Below are 21,132 nucleotides of genomic sequence, written 5' to 3' on the forward strand. Positions count from 1 at the left end.
TAAAGCAAAAGAAGAAAAAAATCTCCAGTATAGTTACACCTTGAAATAGAGAAAAAAAAAAAAAGAAAAAGAAAAAAAAAACATTAGGAGTATTCCAGTCTTAAGAGAATTGACAAAACTGTGAGATAAAAGAAAAATATCCTTGGTTTTTAATACTTGCCTAGTGTTGTGAATTAAGCACTAGATTTATAGTTATTTGTAAATCTGCAAATATATGTCTCCAAACATTCAATCCGTAAGATACTGACTTTTACCCATCCAGGGTGGAGGCCAGGGATTGTGCCTATTTTAATCCACACTATATCTGATACATTGCAATGGTAATAGTAACAATAATAAGTGTTAATTTTTATTGAGTGCTTATTATTTTGTCAGGCTCTGTTTCAAGCATTTTGTATATATTACTGTAAAGTTTATTTAATTGTAATTGCTAAGGTAGTAGGTATGTAAATTTATAATGAATCAAAAAATGTAAATTTATATAGAGAAGCACAAAAGACTTTTTAATGCCAAGCAGAATGAGGCTGGCGGTAAGGGGGCCTGTGAAGGTTGCCCACACCACATAAATGATAAAAACAGGGCTCAGAGAGGTACAGCTACCTGCTTAAAGTCATAGCGGAATATCAAACATGTAGATTTTCTGATGATGTGTCTGATGTTCCTGAATGTAGGGCATCCCATCAACTTTGATGCATTAAGTTAATCACTCTGAAAACTATATGTATTTCCTGTATGAATATACTCTGTGTCATTCATACAGTCACTCAACAAACATTTGCTGGACATTGACCTTGTGCCACAGTGTTTCTCAGGGTAGCAGTGATAATCAAGACAAGGAAGAAATGGGACTGGGGAGAGAGAGATGCTGTAAACAACAGTGTCACTAAGGGGTGGTCAGTGTAAAATTTAGAAGTGTAAATTATGATGGGGGTCAACGGGAGAAGTGGTAATTCCCACAGGCACTGATAAAATCATTTGCTTTAGTGGAATCCTCCCTAATGGGGGAAAAAAGAAATTTCGAGCACAACTCTTTTAATGTAGTAAGAAAAAAATGTGAATCTATCTTGGATATTAACCCAGAATCAGTTTATCACTGTCCTAGAGAAATCACATTGTAGCACTATTATCCTGAACAGAGTGAAAAGAATGGCTTTGGCTGTCACTCTTCCTTTCTGGACATATTCATCACAGGAGGATGAGCTCATTCATTCATTCAACAAATACTTATTGGATGTCCATCATGTGTCAGGCACTCTGTCAGGCATTGGGATATAAAAGTGATGAATTTAGAAGATCAACCATTAATTTTCTCAGGGCCCTACTTATATTTGATATTCTTGTTTAAATGAAAAATACTAAAAAAAAAAAAAAAAAAAAGGGGCGCCTGGGTGGCGCAGTCGGTTAAGCGTCCGACTTCAGCCAGGTCACGATCTCGCGCTCCGTGAGTTCGAGCCCCGCGTCGGGCTCTGGGCTGATGGCTCAGAGCCTGGAGCCTGTTTCCGATTCTGTGTCTCCCTCTCTCTCTGCCTCTCCCCTGTTCATGCTCTGTCTCTCTCTGTCCCAAAAATAAATAAATGTTGAAAAAAAAATTTTTTATAAAAAAAATAAATAAATGAAAAATACTATGAAAATTATTATTATTATTATTATTATTATTATTGCCATGTGGCCACTATGTAGCCTCGTTTATTGGAGGATCTATTTTTCCTTCAATCAGTAATTGTTTATTAAGCACATACTCAGGCACTGGATTCAGCAGTGAACAAACACAACAGGCAAGAACCCCTGTCCTTACAGAGTTTTACATGAGAAGTCATCACAGGGAGATGAGCATAATGGGATAGATGATTATTTAATTTGGAAACATGGAAACAAATGATTGGAAAGAAATCAATTGCCTCCATCAAACTGACTTGGTTAATTCCAAAATCTGGGCCCCTTTCTGATAACTGCCCGGTCAGACGCTCACCTGGAATGCTCACAGGTATGGTATATAAATGGGAGAGTATAAAATGGTCCAGGTTATAACTCAGTGGAGAGTAAATCAGGTGACAGTAATAGCTGTCATCTGGGAAAATAGCCCTGGGATAGCCAGATCTTCATCAGGAACTAAAATTCAGATTTTCATGTGAATCTTTTATTGTTTAAATTCTGGCAGCTACGTAAAAAATGAAAAGGATATTTTGATCAAACATTTTATCAAAGCTTTATGAAAACAAAGACGTTTTGATTATTTGCTACCTTCTAATAAAACTAAACCTAATTCAATGCCATGCTGTTCTTAATATAAAATAAAAAACTCTATTTAAAAACAAAAATACAGGGGCGCCTGGGTGGCGCAGTCAGTTAAGCGTCCGGCTTCAACCAGGTCACGATCTCGCGGTCCGTGAGTTCGAGCCCCGCGTCGGGCTCTGGGCTGATGGCTCAGGGCCTGGAGCCTGTTTCCGATTCTGTGTCTCCCTCTTTCTCTGCCCCTCCCCCCGTTCATGCTCTGTCTCTCTCTGTCCCAAAAATAAATAAATGTTGAAAAAAAATAAATAAAAATAAAAACAAAAATACATTTAAAAAGGGAAATAAGCAGGACTAAAACTTTAAAAAGTATAAATAATAAAGTTTTTTCTTAATTAAAGTTAATTTTTTTCTAATTACCTTCTTTATAGAACTTAATAATTTATTTTAATTTTACAATCATTTTAATACTCTCTTAGGAATATTATTTAAGCTAGTTTAACTTATTTGTGAAAGCTAGAGGCAGCCTGTTAAATTTCTTTGACAGTTTTATAAAACATGATGACCTGAAATCTATTTAGCGTTGAAATGTGTAAACATATTCATTCATATGTGCATTTTGACCTGTATCTCAATTGCATTTCACATTTTTTTAAAAAACCTTGTCATTTTATTTTTTTAAATTTTTTAATGTTTTATTTATTTTTTGAGAGTGAGAGACAGAATGTGAGTGGGGGAGGGGCAGAGAGAGAGGAGACAGAATTCGAAGCAGGCTCCAGGCTCTGAGCTGTCAGCACAGAGCCCGATGAGGGGCTTGAATCCACAAACTGTGAGATCATGACCTGAGCCAAAGTCGGATGCTTAACTGACAAGCCACCCAGGGGCCCCAAACCTTGTAATTTTTAAAGCTGTGTCACCAGAACATTTTGCAAGATGCTCTATTTGATATCAATTTCAATTGCTATCAGTCATGAATTTAGAAAATAAAAGACCTAGTTAAGGTTTTAAAATTCAGTTTAATTTTCCCTTTTCTTATGACCATGACGGTTGTAAAGTTGTCATATTAAAATGTCTAGCTTAACAAATACTCTTGTTTCTGAAAAATTATATAGGAACATGTTTTGTCAATTAAAATCATGTATTAAATGGGATAAGAGAATCCAGAATTTTGATCGTTTGGATGGGGAAGACTACGTTTGAAACGGTCTTCTCACTAATATTTTAAGAACTATAAATTTTAAAAATTCACTTCAGATTTTCATAAAGTGAAAGTTTAAATATCCATCTGGTAAAGGGGTCAGCTGATGTGTAGCTTTTATTCGAGCAACTCTCTCTACACATTAAAACTCTGACTAGCAATAAATACTTATGCTATTATGGTGTCTAAAAAGTATGCCAGTAATGATGTACTCTGCACACACCGGGAAGCTGAATCGAGCAAGGATCTCAGGAACTGAACTCAGCCCTTGCAACTTTAAAAGCAGTAGACTCTTGAGATAAACTAAAACTAATAGGTTCCAGTAGGTTCTTTCATGCCTTAAAACCCACCCCAAATTGTTTAACTTCTATATTAGATCCCAGATACGTTAAGACTCTGACTCAAATAGCTATAGGATGCAGATAACGCATCTGTTATCTGCATTAAGTTTCCCAATTAGACTCTAGGCCGTGATTCTTTTCAACAATCCCATGATCTTAAATCTGATGTCTCACCTTGCTAGAATATGATGCCTATATTAAATAAACAGGCTGAAACTAGTGGAGAGTGAAGGATTCACTCTTGGTTGCATGCCAGAGAACTCCTTTTTCCATAGAGAAATGCATTCCTTTGACAGCCCTTTACTCTTAAGGTTCTTCCTCTTTCCTATGGGGACAGAGCAAAGTTTCTTATGCTCTTTTGCCATCATCATCCTGGCTGTGCTCTGATTTCATGACCTCTGAGTTAATCCTTCTTTTTTTCCTATTAGCAAGTGTAAGCAGGCCGACTTCAAACGAAATGCAATAGGTCACAAGGTTTAATGGGCACTGAGATAATCATCTAAATTACATTTCTAGGCCTGATGGGCTAGACAGACTTAGAGGGTGACTTTACCAGCATATTTGCTGTTAATCACAGCAAGATTGGTGGGTCTCCGAGTGTAGCTGCCTGGGCCTTCCTCCCTGAGAGGCTGGGTCATATTGACTGATTAGCAAAGGCAGCTGCGTTAACTTTAGTCTCCCACAAAATGTGTCGTGTCCCCAAAGGACATGAAAGTCAAATGTGGCCACACCTCAAACACCAGACGCACTCTTTTCATCTCGGTGGAATTATCTGCCCTCTCCTTGCAGATCATGGACTGCGGCACAACAGTTGTTGTTGATTTTCACGATCTGTTAACACTTAGGAATTTTTACATTAAAGAAATTTTTTCTACATTTATTTCCTGTAGCATTTAGGGCAATATCATAGCCTATTGTATATATATATATTTTAGTACATGATTCTTAACTTTACAAGGAAGCAGAAACATGGAATTAGTCTACAGATAAAAGGACCCAAAATAATTTTTCACTCTTCAAATTCAAAGAAACACATCTCCTTGGAATGGGCAGAGGGAGAACCACCATGAGTTGTTTTACAATTACAGGCTGGTCCAATTTGGTTTCCTATTTCAGCTCATTATCAATGAAAACAGTGTTTCCTCTGATAGAGTATGATATTAGAATATAATGTTTAACTGAAACTCCCCCAAAGAATGAATGGAATCATTAAAAATCAATCAATATGCCTAATATATAGGGGCTCCTGGGTGGCACAGTGGGTTAAGTATTTAGCTCTTGATTTTGGGTCAGGTCATGATCTCATGGCTTGTGAGATGGAGCCCTGCTTCGGGCTCTGCACTGACAATGCAGAGCCTGCTTGGGATTCTCTGCCTACCCCCCCCTCCCCCGCTCCTCTACTGCTCGTGCTCTCTCTCAAAATAAATAAATTAATTAAAAAAAATAAAAATCAATCAATATGCCTAATATATGAATATAATACAGTATCTTTCATTTCTATAACACCTTCTAATTTCAATAACCTTTTATATCCATTGTCATTTTACTCTTAATAACAACCCAGTGAAATAGGTTGGGACAGATATTATTATTTCCATTTTATGGATCATAGGAATTTCCTGAGAAGTTAAACTGTGGCATCTCAATGTCACTGCATAAAAATCCAGATCTTCTGATGCCACACCTAATCCCTGTGTGTAGCTGAATAACATTTTGAGGGGCGCCTGGGTGGCTCAGTTGATTGGGCGACCAACTTCAGCTCAGGTCATGATCTCACAGTTCATGAGTTCAAGAGCCCCATGTTGGACTCTGTGCTGACAGCTCAGAGCCTGGAGCCTGCTTCAGATTTTGTGTCTTCCTCTCTCTGCTCCTCCCCAGCTCACTCTCTCTCTCTCTCTCTCTCTCTCTCTTTCTTTAAGATATATAAACATTAAAAAATATTTTTAATAAAAAAATTTTATTTTATTTTATTTAATAAAAAGAAAAGCATTTTGAAAAATGTGGTCTTCTGGTGGAATGCATTAATGGTTTAAAAAAATATCACTCACTCAAGGAGGACCTATTGGTAAGGGTGGTAGGTAAACTGTGTTTACTCAATGAGCATTCTAAAGTGACAAAGTCAGATACACTCAACTGATTTAATAAGAAGGATGTTGATTTGTGAAAATAGCTACATACATTAGAGTGTTTCTAAAAACTTGGATGACTCTGTATAGCGTGGAGTTTATAAAAGCCACAAGTACATGAAATCATAGTTTGGTTTGATTCTGAAGAGACCATGTAGACGTTTAACAAACAAATGAAATACAAATGATTTTAGTGAAAGCCAGAATCAAAAGAAATGTTGGGCTTTATAAATCCCAATCTTAAAATATTTTAAGACTTTTTCTGAATTGTAAAAATTTTATTTCCTCCCAAACCACATACTATAAAAGGAGAAACAGAAAGAAAAAACAATTTAGAAACCTTAGACTCAGTGGTGGTTAATCCTACAGAGGACAGAAGGAGGCAGTGGATGTATTATAAACTCCGTGGTGAAGGCTCTTGAGATTGGGGACAGAAGAAAAGAGAAGGAAATTAGAGTGTCGGGGAATGAATTTCTAAGAAAAGGACTTTTGAATGACGTACAGATTGGTCAAATGATTGCTAAACATATCATCACTCTTTCACGACTGAGGAGTAGGAGGAACAGGATAAGATTATTGGAATATATTCACACAGTAATGGGTCATCACACATGAAATCTGGTCCATTAAGGAGCACAGCCTGTATTTTCATTACTGAACAATTTAGAAGTTTCAAATTTTTAAAATTTTAAAATTTTGTTTTTAGAAATCGACTTTACCAAAACAGACAAAATCAACAGAACAAAATAAGAAACAACACTGGATCCTCAAATAAAGTCTTATCCAAAATATACTACTCTTTATGATATGTCTTTTATCTGGTATTTGGAGAAGTTTTCTTTTTTGTTTTGTTTTGTTCCATTTTGTTTTCACAGATTTGAATTATGTTTAACATGGGCAAATAAAACTAAAATACATAATAACTGATATTATCAAAATAATAATATTTTTTAATGTTTATTTATTTTTGACAGAGAGAGAGAGAGACAGAGAGTGAGCAGTCAAGGGGAAGAGAGGCAGGGAGGCAATCTGAAGTAGGTTCCAGGCTCTGAGCTGTCAACACAGAGCCCAACTTGGAGCTTGAACTCAGGAACTGTGAGATCATGATCTGAGCCAAAGTTGGACCCTTACCAACTGATCCACCCAGGCAGCCCTAAAATAATTATTGAAATATTCAGTCTGATATAATATGTTACATGCACAAAACATGAATGCTTTTCACAATACTGGATAATTCAAGAAAAAATACAGAAATGCATCTTTGTTGTTCAGAATCACTTACAGGAAAGGTTAGTAAATATTAAGAAAAGGAATAAAAACACATTTGTGCCATAGAGAATACTGAATGATCAATATAGGATTGAAAGTCAGAAGAAAGAAAGAAGGAAGAGAGAAAAAAAGGAAGGAAGGAAGGAAGGAAGGAAGGAAGGAAGGAAGGAAGAAAATCACGCTATGGGAAGCACCATAGAAAGGATTTATTTTGTTTCCTGGGAAACTATCTCCCTGGTGACATTACCTAGAAATCTGTTTTTTTCTCACACAGCAATAGAGTTTTTTGAAAAGTAAAGAAACAAGCTTTCCTATCATGCAAATAAATGGACTACAGAACTGTGTTGGAAAGTGTGCACCTGGGCTACATAATTCTCAAAGCAGATACTACTGAGAAAGAAAAGGCATAAACTCAGGGATGGTAACAAGTGATGGTTCTCAAAGTGCGGACCAGAAGCCAGGGATTAGCATCACCAGGAAACTGGTTAGACATGCAAATTCCCGGCCCACCTCAGGTCCTCCTGAGTCAGCAAGGGGCTGGAGCCAGCAACCTGTGCTTTCACAAGGCTTCCAGGACATTTCAACATACATTCAAGTTTGAGAATCACTAGTGTAAAGAAAAGTAGTGACAGGGGAGGAGTGAAAGTGAAGTGAAGGTGGCTGAGGGTAGCAAGGGCAGTGAGCCCTGGAAAAATGGGAGAGGGTATCAAAAGCTCCTACAATGTGCACAAGCAATCAGTGACACATAAAGAAACTAAGATCTAGGTCAAAGTGACCTAAAGAGGTGTAATAGACTGGACAGGAGTTGGATGGCAAGCTGTGGATCTAATCCTGCAGATCTGCTTTGTCTCACAGCTCCTTTAAACCCTGGGCCATGTAGCCAGAAGTAGGGCAGGCCATATGTCATGTGGAAGAGGGAGGGATAACAGGGTTTTATGCTCTTCAGATCACACTTGTAATGTCCTGAACTTTTGCTCTTCAGTATTTGTAAAGACACCAACAGTGAAAGTAAGAGCACAGCATTTAGCAGTAACACAGACTGGGATATCCTTGTAATTTTTCATTTATTTAAAATGTATAGATTAGTAAGGTTTTAAAAAGTCATTTGGTCCACCCAAGCTTGTGGTGCCTGAGTTCTTTCTTTAATTTTGCCACCAAGTGGTCAACGGGTCTATGCTTTGGACACTTTAAAGGGAAATGTATTGCCTTTGGAGGGGGCCATTTTAATTTTGTCTTTGGAGAGTTATAGGTAGAACACACTTATATTGAATTGATAGCTGTCTTCCTATTGTGAGGTTCAATAAAATACAAGAATTGGAGACATTTGTCATTTTTTTCACCACTTATTACTCAATGTTTTCTTGATTATCGGGAATCTTCTACAATGAAAAGCAGATACTCCTGTTCCATCTATTTGACAAACTGAACATGGACATATGACCTAAATTGTCCAACTGCAAATCCCATCCCCAGACTTTGATTTTGGAGCAAATGATACAAATAAGAAGGGACAGTTTTGAATTCATTTATTGGAAGGAAGCAGTGGCAGAAGCAGCAGCCTATAGCTTCTGGAAGAGGGAGTATCTGGAACAGAGAGTGTGTCCAGAGGCAGCAGGAGGAATGGGGCCAGGAGTGGCATCCAGACCAGATGTTTCTCATGGTGTGATATTGTCTGTGGTTTCTTCAACTTCCTTTGATTCCTATTTTCTGGTTTTTTAGTCTTCCCTCAATAGCTCAATTCTGTAAGTTACCAGATATGTTTTGAGTAAGTCCATTTCCTGCTTAGGTTAGCCAGAGTTGATTTCAATTTCTTGCACTCAAGATCCTTGACTAATGGATGGAAGATTGTAGGAAGTTGAGAGGGGGGAAGAAATAATGAATTTGACATTAAATATGTTGAATGTGACAGAGAATTACCTAAGTAAAAGTGGTTCATATATAACTAGAGAAGTGGATGGAATCCATGACGAGGATTCAGACAGGAGGTAGGCATTTCGTAGCCATCTTAGATTTAAAGTCCTAGGACATGGAAGAAGTATTCACAGAAGAAGATGAACTTTATTTGGAATCTGTTCTTTGCTTCCTAGCATCCATCTTCTCTGGAAAGACTATTCCTAATTTCTTTTGGTGATTGATTCTTGTCCATAGCTAGCTATGAGCTTTGGAAGATTGACCTCTTACCAGCTGTAGAGACAGACTGGCTTAATTCAATAAAAAGTAAATAATAGGGCAGAAAATCTGATCAGAGATGAGATTTGTGCAGATTTTTCAAGAACTCCTAGGAATGTGATCTGAGGATATAAAGTCTAGTATGGTCATAGCCAAGTGCAGACATGGAAGAGGACCCACACTGCCCAAAGGTTCCCAGGTGGAGTCTGAGAGAAAAGCAACAACTAGAATGCACAGCAGTGAGATGGAGAGGAAACAAAGGACATCATTTAAGTACTAAATCAAACTCCAACTAAAGCCAAACAAAAATCTCAATTTTTCAGTTACACCAGCTAGCAAATCCCCTTTATTTTAAAATCCACATCAAGTTGGGTTTTTAACACAAGTAATATAAATTGTTCTAATTAAGTTTATCATTTATAATGTGACTGAATTGGGTGACATCAGAATACACACAAACTAATGGACTGTGAGTTGAATCTGATCACAAACATTTTATTTACTTGTTTGGCTGACAGAAGGTTGGTTCCTTTTTAAAAATTATTACCAGTATAGGGGCGCCTGGGTGGCGCAGTCGGTTAAGCGTCCGACTTCAGCCAGGTCACGATCTCGCGGTCCGTGAGTTCGAGCCCCGCGTCGGGCTCTGGGCTGATGGCTCGGAGCCTGGAGCCTGTTTCCGATTCTGTGTCTCCCTCTCTCTCTGCCCCTCCCCCGTTCATGCTCTGTCTCTCTCTGTCCCAAAAATAAATAAAAAACGTTGAAAAAAAATTAAAAAAAAATTATTACCAGTATATAAAATTTGGGAGGTATCCCATTAAAATCCATACATTTGATGGCTTTTGAAGACTCAGAAGATCTGACACTACTCAGCCAGAATTCCAAAAAGGCAACAATCATCTTGAGCTGCACAGCTACTCCTCACTTAACAAGGCATATGTCTTCCATTTGCCACAGTCCATGCCACTTCCTATTGCCTCACTTTTGGCCTAATTCTATCAGATATTTTACCCACCTCTGGAAGGATTTGTGTTTGCAACCCAAATCAGTGGTCAGTGAGGTCTGTCCCAGGTCTCTGAAATTATTCCATTTAAGTAAAAAGCAAACAAAGGAATGTAAACAAAATGCAGTGAAACTGCTAATCTTGGAAAAAGAACTAACAGACACTTGGAATCCTAATCATACTCTGTATATTAGGCTTACTGGAATTTATTGGGGGGCAGAACATGATTTGATTATGAAAGATACCCAAAGCTCTGATAGCAGGCATTTTACTTTATGGTTAAGCAGGTTTCCTCATTTGTCATCTGGGGTAAAAGTAACTTAGTAGTTTAAGAGTGGCTTATTGCATAAGAATTAATACCATGAGCTTTAAAACCAGATATGGGGCGCCTGGGTGGCGCAGTCGGTTAAGCGTCCGACTTCAGCCAGGTCACGATCTCGCGCTCCGTGAGTTCGAGCCCCACGTCAGGCTCTGGGCTGATGGCTCAGAGCCTGGAGCCTGTTTCCGATTCTGTGTCTCCCTCTCTCTCTGCGCCTCCCCCGTTCATGCTCTGTCTCTCTCTGTCCCAAAAATAAATAAAAAACGTTGAAAAAAAAATTTAAAACCAGATAGACATGAAGTCCCAGGTCCTCCCTTGTTTGCTGTGATGATAGTGTCTATTATTTATGGTTATCATGTACATTAAGTGATAAGGTGTGCCAAGAATAGTATGTGGCATATGGACATTTATTATGATAGACCACTTTACGGCATGAGCTTATTCCAATCACGCATAATAGCTCTGATTGAAGAGCCTCAACTTGGAAGTTACAAATAAGTAGTAATTTTATTTTTTGCATTAACTACTACTCTCACACTCCATTGACTGAACTACCCTTTTTCTTAATGGGCCTGACTCCCTTAATGATATTAAAGCCCTATATCATTACACTTTAGTTATTGCCAGTTATAAAAAGTCTCATTTTCATTATAAAGACTTGGGTTTATTCACTAAAAGTTTAATTTCATATTGGATCCACAGCTTTCCGCAGGAAAGTGATTTGTAGCCTCTACAGTTTATGACGTGTAGAGAGAGTGATGGATTTAATTCTAAGATTGCTCTTACAATTCTCATCCTCTGGAGTATATACATTTCCTCTACTTATTCAAACACTACTCTAGGGGCACCCGGGTGGCTCAGTCGGTTAAGCATCCCACTTTGGCTCAGGTCATGATCTCATGGTTCGTGAGTTCAAGCCCCGAGTCGGGCTCTGTGCTGACAGCTTAGAGCCTGGAGCTGCTTCAGATTCTGTGTCTCCTCTCTCTCTGCCCCTCCTCAACTCACGCTCTGTCTCTCTCTCAAAAATAAACATTAAAAATGTTTTTTAAAAATGTTAAACAAACACTACTCTAGGTGTTACTATGGAGGGATTTTGCAGATGTCATTAATGTCCAAAATCAGTTGACCCTAAATTAGGGAAATTAAATGCAGGTCTAGGGAAGACAGAGAGACAAAACCTGAGAGTGATTCAAGGTGTGAGAGATTCTTCCATTGCTGGCTCAGGAGACAGAAGGAACCACATGGCAAGGAATGTGCGCAGCCTCTGGGAACAGAGAGCAGCCCTTGGCTGACCCTTAGCAAGGAAATGGAAACATCAGTCCTACAGCCACAAGGAACTGCATTCTGTGACAGTCTGAATGAGCTTGGAAACCTATGCTTCCCCAGAACCCCCAGATAGAAATTCAGCCTGACCAATCCCTTGATTTCAGCTTTGAGCCCCTGTGCAGAGAACCAAGTCATACTCTCCCTGGCATTCTGAGCTACCAAACTGTGAACTAGCTAATGGGTATTGTTTTAAGCTGCTAAATCTGTGCTAATTCATCATACAGCAATAGAAACCTAATATTGGAAGGTTGGAGGTAGTGGGTGCGCCCTACTCTCTCACAGTCTCCCTAAACTCACGCCTCTTGATTTGTGATAGGACGAAGGAGAGGGGAAAAGAGATCTCCTTTTCAGTGGTCATCACTGTTGATCTAGCTCATTGTTTACCTTTGATGTAGATGGGGGCCTCCTCAAATAAGCCCTGATGATGAAGCAGCTGTCTGGAGACTTGAGGGTCTCAGCTACCTTTTCCAGTGTATCCTGACATACTTATAGTCTCAGGAACATTTTTTGCCCCATGCTGGGTCCCTACTAGGCCTTCTGAACCTAGTTTCTTAGACATTTTACAGCTTGGATTCTAGAGGCTGTGGCCTTCACCAATGGCAGTATCTCAGAGAGATTTTCTCCCTCTCTGGTAGTACAAGGCCATTCTACAAGCCCTGCAAACTAAGCAGACATCCAAACAGGTAATCAAGCATCTTTCTCTCCTTCTTAAAGTCATGTCCAAATGTCACAGGTGATTATCTCAGAGAGGAGAAACTGGGGACTCCTCTTCCTTCACCCCTTGGGAGCAGAGGGAAGGAGGTAGCCTTTCCTCACAAGGAATACAAGCTCCAAAGGTCAGCTCTTCTCTCTCAATGCCCTCATACCTCTCTTGCTGCTGAGTTTGTGAAAGTCTGAGGCTAACAAGGAGGCTTTCTTTCTACTAAAACATGAAGAATTTAGATACTGAATTATTTGGCAAACTTCAGGGACAGGAATGATGCCATCATTATACAATGATGCTACCAATGTAACAATGCATTTTAACATTTTTGAAAGAGTCTTATTCATATGATCTAGAGCATAATAGCTTTAAAAATAGAACATATATTTAATTTTGTATCTAGCTTGGAAGTGCCACTTAATTTTGTAAATATTAATTAAGAATCTTCTAGGCATTGTGCTAAGAGAAGTGAGCAAAGATCTACGTTTTGGCCTGGAGAAACTGTGTGTGTGTGTGTGTGTGTGTGTGTGTGAGAGAGAGAGAGAGAGAGAGAGAGAGAGAGAGAGAGAGAGGCAAAGAGGTAGCAGAGAGAGAGTAAGCCCCAGGACAACTATAGTGTCATAATAAATATATCCACAATGATTTCACTATTTCGAACAATACTGTGCCAATGGGTAGAGGAATCCACTCTATTTAAAATAGGATTTGGGGTGCTTGGGTGGGTCAGTTGGTTGAGCGCCAGACTCTTGATTTTGCCTCCCAGGATCGTGGGGTTGAGCATGGAGCCTGCTTAAGATTCTCTCTCTCTCTCTCTCTCTCTCTCTCTCTCTCTCCCTTCCCACCTTCTCAAATGAAAATAAATAAATAAATAAATAAATAAATAAATAAATAAAGGATATGAATGATGCTGTGAGTGCTTCTTCTGGTAAAAAATAAAAATAAGAAGTAGTTTTATGTAAAAATATATTTAAGCTTAAACATTTTAAGATTTAAACATGGATGTTACTTCAGATGTTTCCTTGGCATAATGAATCCATGTACTTTGTTTTTGAAAAAGCAAAATACAACAAAACAAAAAGTGAAAAACACACACAAACTTTTGATCAAGTCAGAGGCCTCTCTGATCTCTCAAGAAGCGGGATCTCGCTGAAAAGAGATCATCACTCTCTACTCTTGGATCTTTGGGGCAGTTTTGAAGAATCTGACTTTTACAAATTAGAAAGATGAATTGCAGCAATGTCTTTTCCTCTATTTTTAATGTGAAATTTAAACTTTATAGCATTTGTTATTATACCCAATAAAAAGTGAAATCTTTATTCTGTGCATCTGCAAAAGCAACTTTTGAAGTAGGATATGTCTATCAACATACTTATTAAAAGCATTTTTCCCCCCTACAGTTTTGGAGAGTCTGAAAATCAGAGCTAGTATGGTTTAGATATTCATAATTGTTTACACATGTCTCAATAACAAATATATTTGGGGGGTTGGTGCTTTACTTTTAGGATTTGGGACAGCTGGAAATTATTATTATTATGGTTAAAAGTGTTCTTACTGGATAATGGTGTTAAAAAGAATATAATCTTTCAGACGCTTCCTCTTAACATGGAATGCATATTATTTTATTAAGTTGAGTTAAATATGGATTGGCTATTGTCTGGTCAGTTACACATGAAGGTGACTGAGGAAATAGATTCTCAGAAAAAGCATCGAATAAAAATGACTGTGGTTTATTATTATCAATATTATTATTGTTATACAGAGAAACCTTAGTACTCCTCCTAAGGGCTAGATAGCTAATATTGCACATATTGCAGTGACAGATTCTAATTAAATGTTTAAGAAATGGGACACCGTTTCTTTCCAATCATGATACACGTATCAAATACCTTGGAGATGTGTAAGAATTCTTTTGGTATTTGCTTATCCAGAAAAAAAATAGTGATTAGTAAGGGAATCTGTGGCTCCCAGAACCCAGAGTGTTTCTTGTAAAGAGCCAGACTATATTAAGAGCCAAGAGGAAGCCAGGTTCAAAGGAAATTCATCTAATATTTGTGCTCTGGTTATGAAAGGGGTGAGAGGCTGTTCATCAGCAGCATGTGGCCAGTTGGCAAGGAGGGCTGTGGGCCAGGCCGAGGGGTTAGCGTGATCACAGATGGACTTAGCATGGGAAAGAGGATGCCAGAGAGTCGTAGGCAGTGCATGCTATTTTGGGGGCTTTGCATGAATCATTTTTTTCATTCAGTGCCAGCACTGACGTAGACAAATGTATATGTTGATTGGCTATTGAAGATCTGCAGATTACCAAAGTAAGTCCCATCTTTGGAGACATCACTCAAAAAGGATTGTTTTTTAAATGACAATTTATAACTACCTCTAAATATAATGTCTTTTTTTAAATATTTTTTTCAACGTTTATTTATTTTTGGGACAGAGAGAGACAGAGCATGAACGGGGGAGGGGCAGAGAGAGAGGGAGACACAGAATCGGAAACAGGCTCCAGGCTCTGAGCCATCAGCCCAGAGCCTGACGCGGGGCTCGAACTCACGGAGCGCGAGATCGTGACCTGGCTGAAGTCGGACGCTTAACCGACTGCACCACCCAGGCGCCCCTATAATGTCTTTTTTAATAAAAACTTTTTTACTTACAGTTTTTATATTTTGTTACATGAAGAGGATGCTACTACGACTTAACAAATAAGGGTATGGAATAACTGACTACATATTCTGAAGAAGAAATAGGGATCTCTTTAGTCAAGCAGAGTGGTCAGCAAATTTGCAACTGATGGTTCATTTAATACATGTAGAAAGAGAAATTTTGCATTGGAGACTTAAGGATATGGAGCTGGCTCAATAACTCGGGAAACATGTCTGGGTCTGGATTCCAATAATTCTTTTACATGAGGTACAATGACTAACTGCCAGAAGTTTTGATAACCAGCCCATAGGTTTTCATCCTTACTCTGCCACTCACTGGCAATGAAACTTGGTAAATTATTAAGGATGGATGTTGGCAAGTTATTGAAGTTTATTCTTATGCAGGATGAGGGGTTGGATATTTAAGATCTCCCCAACTCTGAAGTTTAGCGCAACATTGAAATACAAGATTCACGAATAACCTTAAAATGAATATACCTGCTGCCCACAGAGCTATTGGTCCATCCTTCCGCTAGAGACATACCAGCTACTCATATTCTCCTCTACTAGAATCTTCCCCATTAATGGCCTGGGCCATGGAGCCCTTCATCCACACAAAATCCAGCATAATTGTCCCTTTCCTCAGGACCCTTCTCGCTGTATTAAATATCATACATTAGGAGAATTTTTGGAGGTCCCCTGTAACCTAGCCTCACTTGTAAATTTTCTTCTAAAGAAAAAAAAAATGACAAGTTCTAAACAATAACCTACAAATTAACTTTTGAGGCCAAAGTCTTTTGGAAACCATATACTTATTTCAGCAATCTAGTTTTGGACTGGAATATAGCGGCTAACAGCAGAGCTTATGAGTAGTAAAACCCATTGCTCGTAGGTTGCAAAGCTCTGGGACCAGGCTGCCTGGGTTCCAAAACGGGCTCTGCTACTTGTAATTGTGCCTGTGGGCATTTCTCCATCTGTGAAATGATTGGGCATTATCAAAGTATCTGTCTTGTCAGTGTTTTACGTTGTGCTGAGAACAGAGCTAATGAATGTAAAGCAATTAGAATAGGACCTGGCACACAGTAAGGCCTACAAAAATGTTAGATACTACGCATTTTAAATAATCTCAAAAGTGACAAATCTCTAATCTGTGAAGATGTATTAGCATTTGGAGCAAACTCTGATTTTAAACAAGTCGGGGAGAGTTTCGCAGTTTGGGTTGAAATTATGATGTGGATTTACATGATGGGACATATTTTCTCATTTAGGTTATTATCAGGTGTGAATACGTTTATTGTCGTTTGAAGTGATGGCTTTCAAAAGTGACAGTGCTTTTTAAAAAAAATTATACACACTAAAAAATTAAATTACATTATAGTTATACCTTCCGTCTGATGACATTTAGGTATCATACATCTTTGTCCTTGGCTGCTCATTATAAAAATGGCGCAGGAACACTGATCTTCTCACCTTTAAAGTAATCCACCAAATAATATCTGTGAAGGATGTCCCAGCATTTGGCAAAGAAATACTTCTCCTCTTTTTGTGAAGTAACTCTCTAGTTCTCAGTCTATGAGACTGCCAATATGATGGCATACAAAATTAGTTGTGCAACTATCAATTTTAAAACACGTTCAGGACGAATTCTACATTGAATTCTGGAAGTTTCATTTTATTACATTTACCACAAAATTTATTGTATAATTTAGCACAGGTGGTTGCTCTGCAAAGCCCTTCATGTTTTTATATCTTATTAAATCTAAACTTAAATATAAGGAATTTAAAAATCTCCAATTCAGTTTATTAGACCTCAGTTTTTTAAAAAGCCTATTTTAAACTTTCCTCTTATACCAACCTGAAGACATTTTATTTGTCTATTTATGTTTGGCAAACTTGTATTTTGAGCTCTGTCTGTAGCACCAGCATTATTCCAAATTCTAATTATATTAACTCAGTTTTTCCTTAAAACCACTCTATGGGATCAGTAGTATTATATCCCTACCTGACAGATGAGAAACTGGTCCAAGTTCTCCAACACATAAGTGGTGAGCTGTGAATCAAATTCAGACAGCACAAATAATATTTTGATCAAAGTATTTAAGAGAAGTTACTCCACTTCAAAGAAAAATTTTCCCTTCCTTGGTGATTCTTAAACCTTTGAAATCTGGGTCTCTTAACTTTATCAGTAATTTAACTTTAAAATAACCTATGAGGTCTGGAAAAATCATTCTCAAGCATTTGGGTCAGGGGAGGGGGTGGTTGGACGAGGTAAAAACCCAGGAATGTCAGTGAAAGTCTGCCCCACATTGCTGAAGAATGAGATCCTAAAGAGATGGGGGGCCACTGGGGTGGAGAGACCTGGTCTGCTTTGAAGAATGAGGTCATGTTCAATGTTTTAAACTCATTAGTCCTGCCTAAAAAAAGGATGTGGATGAAAAAGGAAAAAAAAAGACAAATTAGCATCATTTTCCAAAGAAGTTAAATATGTCAGGCTGTAGAGTGTCCTAATTCTGCCTTCAGGGAACATATGTCAAACTAACTTGTAGTTCTGCAATCGGTGAAACTGTCTGCAAGGAATACCCCATCCCTCATTCTTGTTCCTACAACACATACCTACTGAAGGAAATGTTACAGTTGGTCAGACGCATGTAGAAATTTTGTTTGCATTACCTAATTAAGCCTTTGGGCCAACCTTTCTTTGAACAAAAAACAATTTGTTATAGCTTGATGAGAGAAAGCACATCAATGGCTTTGACTAATGAGGACAGTATAAAGAGTCCAAGTGACATATTATTAATTTTCCCCATGTTTCCAGGACCACCATTACCTACAACTTATAACCACTTTCTGAGAGAAGAAGAGGGAGAAAGAGAATCTCAAGCAGGATCCATGCCCAGATTGGAGCCCAACACGGGCCCCATCCCATGACGACCCTGAGATCATGACCCGAGCCGAAATCAAGAGTCAGACGCTTAGCCGACTGAGCCACCCTGGTGCCCTTAAGTTGTCTTATACGTAGCCAAACTCTGTTGTTTGATGGGGCCAAAAAAAAATTTTTTTTTTAATGTAAGTCATATTCTAGGCCTGGTTTGGTAGGGACAGAAGAACCTATTAAGTGCCTAATCCAGGACCCAAGCTCTCTCCCCTCTCTTGCCACCATCCTCACTATCTTGCTGTGTACCTTTGCTACAGTTAGTTTGGACTTCAGAAATGGGGAAGAAATGGAGAAACAGATAAAAGCTCAAGGGGCCCTTTGGAGCAATGAAAGCCCACAAAGAAGTGGGTATTAGGATTCGGAGTTATCAAAAAAGAAACCCCATTTATCTGCTTCGCTTTTAGCCACAGCTTCCTTCAAAGTTTCAAATGTCACATTTGAAATCTGGTTACTCTAACAGAATATTTTATTTAAAGACCTGCCAGCGTTCTTTTCTGTTTCCCTGTGAAGTTTTGAAATCAGAAGACTAATTTGTTAACTTCAAACAAAAATGAGTGTACGTATACAGAAGATTGTACTCAGAGAAACTTCTGGATGCTGAAGCCAAGAAGATCTCATTCTCTTCCACACTGTATTGGTGCGGCTGCACTAATGATAGTAGAAGTTTGTTTCTTCTTGCAACGGAAGCAGATGTGACTTGGAGAAAGGAACATGGAGAACAGATGTGCTGAGCAAAAGTTTTTATTTAAGTGGTAATTTATCTGACCATAAGTTATATTAACTCATGAGGTGAGTGTTTAACATAGCTCTTTTTCACCAACTCAGAAAGGTAATTTATATAAGCACTCAAACAGATCATGAACTAAAGAACACAGCCCTCTCCATCTTCACTTGCTTTTTAAAAAAGCTGAATGCTAAATAAAAACTCCCAAGCCTAGGATGTATGTGAATGCTTACTGGCCACTGAGGGGGCTACTGCAGTAAAAATGTCTGGATGTGTGCGAACGGCTCATGGAAATAACATTTCACTCCCCTTGCTGCTACATAGGCTCTTGAAGAATCCTGGTAAAGGTGTTCTCAGTCCCTGCACAGAACCTAAAACACCTGCAAAGGGCTAAGTTTAAGTCAAGAGCATTTAACTTGAAAGAATGACTACAGCCCGGGTCATTGATAATGCTATGGATGCCTCTGCTATACATCTTTTAGAGTGAAGAAGGAAAGTGGGGCCAACTTCTCTATTATGCATAATGGGAACCATGCCTACAGCACATAGTACTAATTTTAGGAGCCCAAGAAAATATTTTAATATCCTGTCTAATTAGAAGAAAAAACAACTCTTCAAAGTGTGTATGTATGTATTCATGTGAGTATACCAACACAGTTGAAAAATATAATTTTAAGTATTTTTTTCATGAGAGAAGGGGTCCATGAAGGCAAAGGTGCCTAGGACTCATGAACGTCTGGAATACAACTGTGTGGATCAGCCCAGGTAACTCATTCTCCTCTCTACTTCCCAAACAGTTCTTCCTGATTCCTTTCAAATTCCAGTATCCTCGCTATTATTGGCTTCTACTTCTTTTGCTATTCTCTATCTTTCTTTCTTCTCCTTCTCTATATAACTGCAGGTAAGTCCTAGAGGTGCTTCTGAGCAAAAAGAGTTTTCATGATGATGATGATGCTAGTCACGATCATGATGAAGATGCTAATTCAATGCTGACTGAGTACTTAATCATGTACGAGGCTTGTGATAAAACTTTGCATTTGTCATCTAGTTGAATACTTTGAACTGTTCTATAAGATAGGTTCCATTACTAGTTTTATTCTTAAAAATAAGGACACTGAGGTTTAGAAAGCTTATATGCTTTGCACTAGGAGATACAGCAAATTAGGCTAGTTAGAAGCAGAGGTGGAACTGAAACCCAGGCTTCCCTGATAGCAATTATGGTCATAAGCCTTGGAGTCCATGGCTTTTAACTTATGATTTTTTTAAAGTAGGCTCCATGCTCAGCACAGGGCTTGAACTCATGACCCTGAGATGAAGAGTCACATGCTCTACTGACTGAGCCAGCCAGGTGCCCCTATGGCTTTTAACCACTAGGTTAGGAAAATGGCCTGACATAATTTGCTAAGATGCAAAATTTGCTCTATAAAATAATTTTGACGGACAAAATGGACTTTCATCCTGTTCATAGCACAAGAGAAAACTCTGACATTTACAATGAAGACATTCTCTTCTACATGTGTGAGTACTAAATGTAGTATTTATTCACGGATTCAGGAACCTATTAATTTTCACTCATTAAATAAGGCAGAGAGCTATCATGACAAATCACTGAAGGTGGAAACTGACCCTTGAAGGGCCTGTTCTTAATACCTTTGAGACATATCACCAAAATAGAAAACCCTTAAAATTAAATATAAATATATAAATTAATTAATATAAATATAAATACATAACTTTATAAATGAATATAAAAATATAAAAATAGCCTAAGACTTAATTTTTCTCTTAGAAGGAGTGGGGTGAGGTAGATAATAAAAATCACTTATAGAATCTTATCTGTTTGTGTGAGGTTTGTGTAAGTAAGAGTATGAAAGTAAGGTCCTTTCACACTGGTGAATGTATCATTGAAGTATTGTCAAATTGTCAGCTCCACAATACATTCTTCTCACTAGGATAAAGTTTATGTGGACAAAGGGCTTTTTAAGTGCTGCAAAAATGTATTGTGGATGTTTTAAATAGAAACAATAAAGTAGTGAGTTGTGTCAAATAGTAAAAATGATTAACTGTTAACTGCTTTAATGTGTAATCAGGCATTTTATATATATATATATATATATATATATATATATATATATATATATATATATATATATATATATA

At 38.0% G+C, this 21,132-nt stretch overlaps 1 protein-coding gene across 5 annotated transcripts in view; it reads right to left on the reverse strand.

The window, feature by feature from the left end:
• CPED1 (cadherin like and PC-esterase domain containing 1) overlaps positions 1 to 21,132 on the reverse strand; it is a 268,972-nt gene that overhangs the window by 98,110 nt on the left and 149,730 nt on the right. For 4 of the 5 annotated variants that reach the window (XM_040472137.1, XM_040472138.1, XM_040472135.1 and 1 more), the window contains one exon: positions 17,316 to 17,363. The exons of the other annotated variant lie outside the window; for it this stretch is intronic. In XM_040472137.1, coding sequence (XP_040328071.1) covers positions 17,316 to 17,363 — 48 coding nt within the window. The remainder of the gene's footprint in view (positions 1 to 17,315; positions 17,364 to 21,132) is intronic. 5 annotated transcript variants of the gene reach the window in all.

The sequence above is a fragment of the Herpailurus yagouaroundi genome, unplaced genomic scaffold, assembly GCF_014898765.1.
Source record: "Herpailurus yagouaroundi ecotype Mexico unplaced genomic scaffold, PumYag 100, whole genome shotgun sequence".
Lineage (NCBI taxonomy): Eukaryota > Metazoa > Chordata > Mammalia > Carnivora > Felidae > Herpailurus > Herpailurus yagouaroundi.